The following is a 9,305-nucleotide window of genomic DNA, read 5'->3' on the forward strand; positions in this document are numbered from 1 at the left end:
ATCAGCCTCTCTCATTCCAGCCTCCTCCAGCATCAGCCTCCCTCTCCCAGCCTTCCCCAGGATCAGCCTCTCTCCTCCCAGCCTCCGTCCTCCCAGCCTTCCCCAGCATCAGCTTTCCCCTCCCAGCCTCCCTCAGCATCAGCCTTCCCCAGCATCAGCCTCTCTCCTCCCAGCCTCAGCCTCTCTCCTTCCAGCCTCCCCCAGCATCAGCCTCTCTCCTTCCAGCCTCCCTCAGCATCAGCCTCCCTTTCCCAGCCTTCCCCAGGATCAGCCTCTCTCCTCCCAGCCTCATTCCTCCCAGCCTCCCCCTCCCAGCCTCCCTCAGCATCAGCCTTCCGCTCCCAGTCTCCCCCAGCATCAGCCTCCCCAAGCATCAGCCTCCACCAGCATCAGCCTCTCTCCTTCCAGCCTCCCCCATGATCAGCCTCTCTGCTCCCAGCCTCCTCCAGCACGCCGTGCTCCTCTGCCGACACTCACACACCCGATGCATCCACTCACACACACCCAATCGCATACACTCACACACACCCGATCGCATACACTCACACACACAGTCACAACATCCGGGAGATATCACATGCTTCTGGCCATGTGATCCTCCGGCAGGTCCTGGAAGCTCACAGCACAGTATCGAGGCCGAGAAGCAAGCGATATCGCCGGATGCTGTGAGTGTGTGGATGCGATGTGTGTGTGAGGTGTGTGTGAGGTGTGTGTGAGGTGTGTGTGAGGTGTGTGTGAGGTGTGTGTGAGGTGTGTGTGAGGTGTTTGTGAGAGTGAGTGCGATCTGATGTGAGTGATGATCTGATGATGCGTGTGTGTGTGCTGTTATGTTTGTGCGTGTGGAAGTCCCGCCGCTGCAGGACCTTGATTTACTGGTAACTATGCAAGCATGGTTACCAGCGCAACACGTCCCCCGCTCGCACGGGAGCCCACACCAGCATACGGCGGCGTACGCTGATGTGGGCTCCCGTTGGTGAGGGGGGAAAGGGGGGGGGAGTACAGTACTCACCTGGGATTCGTGGCTCCGTGACCGTGTCAGTTTGGGCAATGCGGGGGGGGGGGGCGAGAGCTAACGTCTATTGCGTGAGGGGGGCGGGGCGTGGCGTGGGCACCAGCATACGGCGGCGGCGTACGCTGATGTGGGCTCCCTTTGGTGAGGGGGGAAGGGGGGGGAGTACAGTACTCACCTGGGATTCGTGGCTCCGTGACCGTGTCAGTTCGGGCAATGCGGGGGGGTGGGGGCGAGAGCTAACGTCTATTGCGTGAGGGGGCGGGGCGTGGCGTGGGCGAGTTGCCAATGCCTGCAGGGTGCCGGGGCGAGAGGCCAATCTGTGGAGGGGGCAGAGCCTGGGCGAGCGGCTGGCCAATCCGTGTGGGGGCGCAGCCGGGGCGAGAGGCCAATCCGTGTGGGGGGGCGGGGCCATGGCGAACCCAGCGGCCAATCAGCTTTGTGTCACCGTAAGGACATGTCACGGTGATACAATGTCACCGTGACACAATTTTGGAGCATGACAGACAGACAGACAGAATAAGGCAATTATATATATATAGATATATATACAAACAATATAATAATATACAACAAAACATACAGAAGTAATAAGCAGATATTTACATAAATATACAGTAAATATACAGTAAACGATTACAGATACCAAAACAATAGGCAAATTTATACATAAAATTTAGAAAAAATCTTTTATACATATATGTATTAAAAATATATATTAATATACACATTAGCAAGTGTTGTCAATGCACTGATTTAATCCTTCAGTGAGGATAACTTAAAAAATCCAAAACTCTCAGTATTGACCAATGTTTGATATTTATTAGTACAGTTTTCAGATATTTGTTCTCTTAAGTTCTAAACCAGCAGGGCTTTTTTGTGTACATGAGTAAGTACCTTGAAAGGCTGTGGCTCATTATACTATTTGTGATGTATGACCTATGTTTATTCATTCTCATGTGGACTGGCATGGTGGTCCGTCCCACGTACTGCAATTTGCTTGGACATTGAAGCGTATAGATAACAAATGAACTGCTACAGTTCAGAAAACTTTTCACCAGAAAATTCTCCCCTTTGACTGTTGAACAAATAGTTTTTTTGGATGACCATATTTATTTACAGCACTTGCATTTGTGGCTGCCACACTCTTAATTGCCACTGTTATCCAAAAAAAGTTCCTAAACGCCTAACCCTACTGTTATTGTATACTTTACTACTAACCTGATTGAGCACAATAAAGTTTTTAAGATATTTGTTGTGCCTATGTACCACAATGGGATCCTTAGGTAATTTCACAGAATGGGGTCTCCCCCTAGAATGAACCAATACTTTTTTATTGTTTCCTTAACCTTAGTGCATGATTTATAAAAAGTAGTAAGAATTATCCAAATTAATCTTGGTACCGGACCTTTTGGCAATCTTGGTTAAACAATCCTCTTGTCTAATGCCGGCGTCACACGGTACGATATATCGGGCGATATGTCGTCGGGGTCACGTCGTTAGTGACGCACATCCGGCATCGTCAGAGATATCGTAGCGTGTGACACCTCCGAACGACTGTGAACGAGTAAAAAAACTCACCTTATCGTTGCTCGTTGACACGTCGTTCATTTTCAAAATGTCGGTCCTCCTTCTGCGCGCCGGTTGTTCATCGTTCCCGTGGCAGCACACGCCGCTCCGTGTGACACCTCGGGAACGACGAACACAGCTTACCTGCGTGCCGCCGGCAATCAGAAGGAAGGAGGTGGGCGGGGTGTTTACGTCCCGCTCATCTCCGCCCCTCCGCTTCTATTGGCTGGCCACTGTGTAACGTCACTGTGACACCGAACGTCCCTCCCCATTCAGGAAGAGTATGTTCGCGGCCCACAGCGACTTCGTCCGGGAGGTAAGTGCGTGTGACAGGGGGTTACCGACTTTGTGCGCCACGGGCAACTAATTGCCCGTGATGCACAAACGACGGGGGCGGGTGCGATCACTCGTGCGATTACACGATAGATCGTCCCGTGTGACACCGGCATAAGTCCCCTAGTTTTTCTGAAAGTATCATCAATCAGTTTTTTGTGTAACCTTTTTCTACAAATCTTGCATGGATCTTAGCATTTTTGTGAAAATTAATATCTGATCAATAATTTTTCCGTATCCTCCAAAATTGCCCATATGGTATATTTTTCACCCAGTGCGGTAAATGTTCACCTGAAAAATCCAGGAATATATTGACATCTACCTGTTTGAAGTGGGTAGAGGTTTCAATTGTTCCATCAACTTTTTGAGAAATAACCAAGTCCAAAAAAATCAAGGGCGTTTAAGGAAAAGGTGCAAGTGAACTGCAAACCCCATTGGTTATTATTGAGGTTATTTATTTTTACACCACTATAGGGACACAGACAGTGTGTGTGATTCTATCCAATCACAGACGTTGTCACACAGTGTGGGAGCGCAGTCTAACTGCAACCAATCACAGACGCCTGGACTGATGGTGGGTGGGGGAGGCAGTGAATATGTATAAGAGTTAATGAGCGGACCAGGAAGTAGTGTGACAGCCACATGGGAGATTCTGTAAGTATAACGCTTCTGCTCTAATCCCCCTAACCCTTTCTACCACCATTTTACAGCACAATGTTTGTGACCCCATAGAATTTTATCTAGGTTTTGAAATCCGGTCAGATGTTCGGGTTCAAGTCTGGTCCTGAACCAGACTTTTTTAAGTCCAGCCAGACCCAAACTGGTCTCTAGTTACAAACAAAATAATTAGCAATCATCAGACTACCAGTCCAGATAAAAAACAGATCATCTATGTATCGCTTGTAAGGTAAGATGCGCCCCATCAACAGGGAGGACTGAGCGATGTGCACCGACTCAAACAAGCCTAAAAACAGATTAGCCAAATAGGATGTGAATCGGGTGCCCATCGCACAACCCCTCAACTGCCGATAGGTCGCACCCACGAAAGTGAAAATATTGTGTTGAAGTATAAATTCCATACCATCTAAAAGAAATTTTTTCAGATGGTCCTGAATAGAAATATCTAAACTAAGGTAATGATCAACTGCTTTCAACCTCATGTCACCATTAATATTGGAGTAAAGTGAAGTTACATCAAGAGTTAAAAACAAAGATTCTGTAGTAATCCTCAGTTCACTCAGTTCCAAAATAAGGTGTGACGAATCCCTGATAAACGAGGGTAATTCAATCAAAAATTTGTAAACGAGTGACCCTAGGTATTAACCATTACCTCTTTTGATATACTGCTTTTGTTCATATGACCCTTTCCCTTACTCCTATCCACTGTGGACAAGCTGGAGAAATTGAAAGGTCCAACTTGCGAGCGAGAAAGGAAAAAGATGGCTGGCCCGATATAGCCTTATTACCATGACGTAATTGATCATCCCTTTTTTTTGTTTTGTTCCAGGAAGGGGTAGAGTGATCATTATTTCGGTGGCAGTATATTGGAGGTGGAGTTGTTTTTTAAAAAGTCCTTCTTGGAAGAGGATCTATTACCATTTTTTCATTTATACTGTCCCCTGCATCCCCAGGTCCCATCGTGGTCATGAGCCCTGCAACCTCAATCGTTCCACCACTGCCGGGGAGGGAAAATGGCTAATTGGGCACAATTTGGCCATTTTCACTTAGGGGTGAAACACAAACACACCTCCAAGACCACCACTGCCTTGCTACAGAAACTGAGGGTAAAGGTGCCGGACTGGCCAAGCATCTCCAAATCTAAACCCTATTGAGCATCTGTGTGGCCTCCCCAAATGGAAGAGTGCAAGATGTGTAACACCAGGTCCCATCGTGGTCATGAGCCCTGCAACCTCAATCGTTCCACCACTGTCAGGGAGGGAAAATGGCTAATTGGGCACAATTTGGTCATTTTCACATAGGGGTGAAACACAAACACATCTCCAAGACCACCACTGCCTTGCTACAGAAACTGAGGGTAAAGGTGCCGGACTAGCCAAGCGTCTCCAAATCTAAAGCCTATTGAGCATCTGTGTGGCCTCCCCAAATGGAAGGTGGAAGAGTGCAAGATCTCTAACACGCACCGGCTCCGTGATATCATCATGGAGGATGGAAGAGGATCCAGTGGCTCCTGTGAATCTCTAGTGAACTCCATGCCCAAGAGTGTTAAAGTCGTGCTGGAAAATAATGTTAGCCACACAAAATATTGAAACTTTGGGGACAATTTGACCATTTTCACCTGGGATGTACTCACTTTTGTTACCAGCGGTTTAGACATTAATGGCTGAGTGCTGAGTTATTTAGAGGACACCAAATTTACACTGTTATACAAGCTGCACACTGACATTGTACATTGCATCACAGTGCCAGATCTCCAGTGTTGTCCCATGTAAAGATATAATAAAATATTTACAAAAATGTGAGGGGTGTACTCAGTTTTGTGATACACTGTAGTTTACAGAGTGTTGCCAAGTCTATCGGCCTCTCAGAAGTGTCTGGATCCATAGGCAAGGAGTATGTGCCTGCAAGTGTTGCTCTGAAGCACCTAATAGCTGTATCCAGACCGCTTCAGTCCCCTATACAAGATGTTGAAAGATACTGAATCATCTAATGATGGGCGAATATGGTCAATTTCAAATCCGGTAGTTCTCTCAAATTTGGCCAAAACATTTATCTACACCTCCTCTTCTTCATGACATATAGACAATGAAAAATATGAAAATCATTGCATATCAGACTACACTGAGGTTTTTGTAGTCTGTTGCCATAGAGCTATGGATACATTTTGAAACATTCAGAAGATTATAGAATTTCAATCAGGTTTTATGGCTATTTATCATCTCAATAAGTGTGCGTGTTAAAAAAAAAACAAAAAACTGAACTTTCTCAAAATGTTCACATTTAGTTATGAACTAAAGATGAAGTTTTATAATTAAGTTATAACTTTAAGTTTTAAGAAAGAATAAAAGTAATACGATTTGCTAAAAGTTTAAAATTGAAGAATAATTAAAGATCTCCAGTGACAAACACAAAAACTTGACATTATAATTAATGCTCTGAGGCTTTGTAAAAATTGCCTTGTTATTTGCAGTGTTTTACATCTCCTGGGACGGTGAAGATCTAGATCTCTCTATATTAGTCAAGCAACAATAACTCCACTTGATCAATATGAAACCTTCAGGCAACGTCTGTGTCGACCTCTTGTGTGCTCAAGTTCTTGCTATTTACCGATCTCTCTTTGACCCACATTATTCAGCATTTTAGGCATCGGAATTTCTTTGATCAAGGCAATGACCAATTTCACCAAAGTGACTGAATTTATTCTCATCGGCCTCTCGGATCATCCTCACAACTTATACCTTCTCTTCATTGTCTTCTTCTTCATCTATGTCTTGACTGTCATCACAAACTTCATGATCATCATTTTCGTCTTCACCGATTCCCAACTTCACACTCCAATGTACTTCTTTCTTGGAAACTTGGCCTTTATAGATGTCTCCTACTCTTCAGTAACGGCTCCTAAAATGCTCCTTGACTTGGTCACCAACAACCACTCAATATCTTTACCGGCCTGCACAACCCAAGTCTTCCTCTTCATCTACCTGGCCAGTGCGGAGCTCTTCTTGCTTTCTGCCATGTCATATGACAGATACGTTGCCATCTGCCACCCACTGCGCTATACCCAGATCATGTCCTGGGCAGTTTGTACCCAGATGGCCTGTGGGGTTTGGGTTCTTGGGTTCCTTTATTCACTAGTCCACACTTTATTCACGCTCAGGCTGACCTTCTGTGGTCCAAACACCATCCATAACTTCTTCTGTGATCTTCCTCATCTGTTCCAGATCTCTTGTACTGATACTTTAATAAACATTGTAGTCATATTAATTGTAGGTGGAATCCTTGGAATCGGAGCTTTTGCCATCACATTTGTTCCCTATTTTCGCATCTTCAGCACCGTTCTGAGGATCCGGACCAGTCATGGAAAGCTTAAGGCCTTCTCCACCTGCACCTCTCACCTCACTGTAGTGTTTATTTTCTATGGGTCCATTATCTTTATCTATTTTGTGCCCACCACCAGTAATCTCTTTACTCTTAACAAGGTTGTGTCCGTGACATATGCTCTCATTAACCCTTTACTGAATCCACTGATCTACAGTATTAGAAACAAAGACCTGAAGGATGCTGTCAAGAGAACCGTTTATCCATACATGCGGAAAAATGACTGTCTGTGATGGATCTCCCTGTCATATGGTGTTCAGGTCTAGACACATTAGGTGTCATAGCAGAGTCAGGCTCTGTTCATACTGCAGAGTCTGACAGGCATCCTGATATCTCCTAGTTGGTCAGCTAGAGCTGGGCGTCGGCTGTTTTATGTACACTGTTTCTTAGTCCTGCAGGAGTTAATTCCAAGGGAACTCTGCTAGGCGCTCAGGTTGCCAATTGCCAATCAAGGTCATCTACTTCCTATATAAGAACCTGGATCTCACTACTCAGTGCCGATTATAGCTTCAGCTTTTGCTCCAAGCAAAACCGGTCTTGTAGGTGAACCTGTTGATGGTGATCTGTATTGCGATATTGAGTGGTGTGAACGTTCCCCTGTTGAACGTTCCCTTTTTCTTTGATTCCCTGTACACGTATTATCTTTCCTGTGTTTTGAGTGCAGTTTGTACGAGTTTCCATTCTCCCTCGTCCAAGTTGTTTTGTTTCTGGGTTTCTAGCCTGCTCCCAGGGTGGGGGGAAGTAGTATCAGAGGCTGGATAGGAGACAGGGCCATGTTGGATGGTCGACCCTGGCTACCATCAAGCCTACCTCCGACACAAGGCACAGCGCAGGATCCCAAGTCTGAGAGTCAGCCTAGGGGCCCCTGGCCTGTCATTACATACCCCATGACACTCACCTTTTACTGTCAACCTTTCCTTTAAAGACAAGAAGTCGGGGGCGTGTCCAGGATGCAAAGCTGAGAGGACGTGGGGAAGAGGAGCTCCCGCCGACCCGCAGCTAAATTGGCACTTATTCATCAGCAAAGTCACCCACCGGCTTACAATATGGGTCCCCGAAGGATAAAGGCGATGCAGCAGGTACCGGCGCCCCCCCCGCACCATACCACGGACCTGGATGCCTTTCTGGGCCAAGAACAGGGCCCTGGGGAGGCCCGGATGACATCTTGCCAGGAGCATGGAGGGGAAGTGGAAGCCCCAGCCCGTCCCGCCATGCTGCAAGAGGAAGATGAGACGGTGAGCGGGTATGTCGGGGGGGCGGAGGAGATGCTGTGGCGGTTCCACCGGAGGATGCCTCTGCCCGGCGGGCCTGTGCTTCCTCAGACCCTCAGGCACTGCAGCAGCAGGCCCAGGAGTGTGAGATGGTGGCGGGAGATGTAGATGGGCCTCAGGGAAACCCCCTTCCCCCTCAGCTGGGAGAGGATGGGGCCGCAGCTGCAGCCAGAGAATCTCTGGGATGGGGAAGCCTGCCTCCCCCCTCGGGGCTACAGAGTGGAGACTACTCTCCCCATCTTCCTAGCGCCAGGCTAAAGCCTCAGCAACATCCACTGCAGGAGCACAATTTAAAAGGCCAGACACATCCAATAAGGACATGCAAGATATCATTAACAAACTTCCTTCTAAAGAGGACTGTCAATGCCTCATACGTGAGGTCAAAGCAACTTGCAGGTCAGAAATAGCGGAGGTGAGGAGGGATTTGCAGCAATTGTCTGTCAGAATTGAATCCCTGGAGGAAGAACATGACATCACCAGATCCCATGTTTCAGAGCTACGCAAGCTGGCATCATCTCAACACAAAATTATGGAGGATATGCAGTCTCACTTAGAGGATCTTGACAACAGGGGGCGCCGTTGCAACGTCTGTGTGAGGGGGTCCCGGAATCAGATGGCCCCGAGGACACCAGTTTCATCTTACAATCCATCTTCAATAATATACTAGATGCTCCTTCCAATGATATCAAACTGGACAGAGCACACAGGGCATTACAGCCGAAGAATTTATCTCCCCAACCCCGGGATATCATCTGTTGCGTTCATGACTTTGCAACCAAAGAGCTGATCATGTCTAAGGCCAGAGTCAGGAACAAGGCACCCGTGTTTAATGGCAGGGAGATCCAGCTTTTTCCGGATCTTTCTCGCATCACACTGCAGAAACAAAGGCAGTTTAAACCCCTCCTCATGAGCCTGAAGGAGCACCAGGTTCCATACCGCTGGGGGTACCCGTTCGCTCTATCAGCACGCAAAGGAGGTAAATCGGTGATTCTCCGCACTCCAGCAGACACCACCCTGTTCTGTGAAGCCTTGGACATCCCAGCGGTTCGTATCCCAGATTGCGATCT

At 47.2% G+C, this 9,305-nt stretch overlaps 1 protein-coding gene across 1 annotated transcript; it reads left to right on the plus strand.

The window, feature by feature from the left end:
- Window positions 1–6,258: 6,258 nt before the first annotated feature.
- LOC142250001 (olfactory receptor 5V1-like) lies at window positions 6,259–7,200 on the plus strand. The gene has a single exon (XM_075322066.1). It carries the CDS (start codon window positions 6,259–6,261, stop codon window positions 7,198–7,200), a length of 942 nt encoding a protein of 313 aa, XP_075178181.1.
- Window positions 7,201–9,305: the final 2,105 nt, after the last annotated feature.

The sequence above is a fragment of the Anomaloglossus baeobatrachus genome, chromosome 8 (genome assembly GCF_048569485.1).
Source record: "Anomaloglossus baeobatrachus isolate aAnoBae1 chromosome 8, aAnoBae1.hap1, whole genome shotgun sequence".
Classification (NCBI taxonomy): domain Eukaryota; kingdom Metazoa; phylum Chordata; class Amphibia; order Anura; family Aromobatidae; genus Anomaloglossus; species Anomaloglossus baeobatrachus.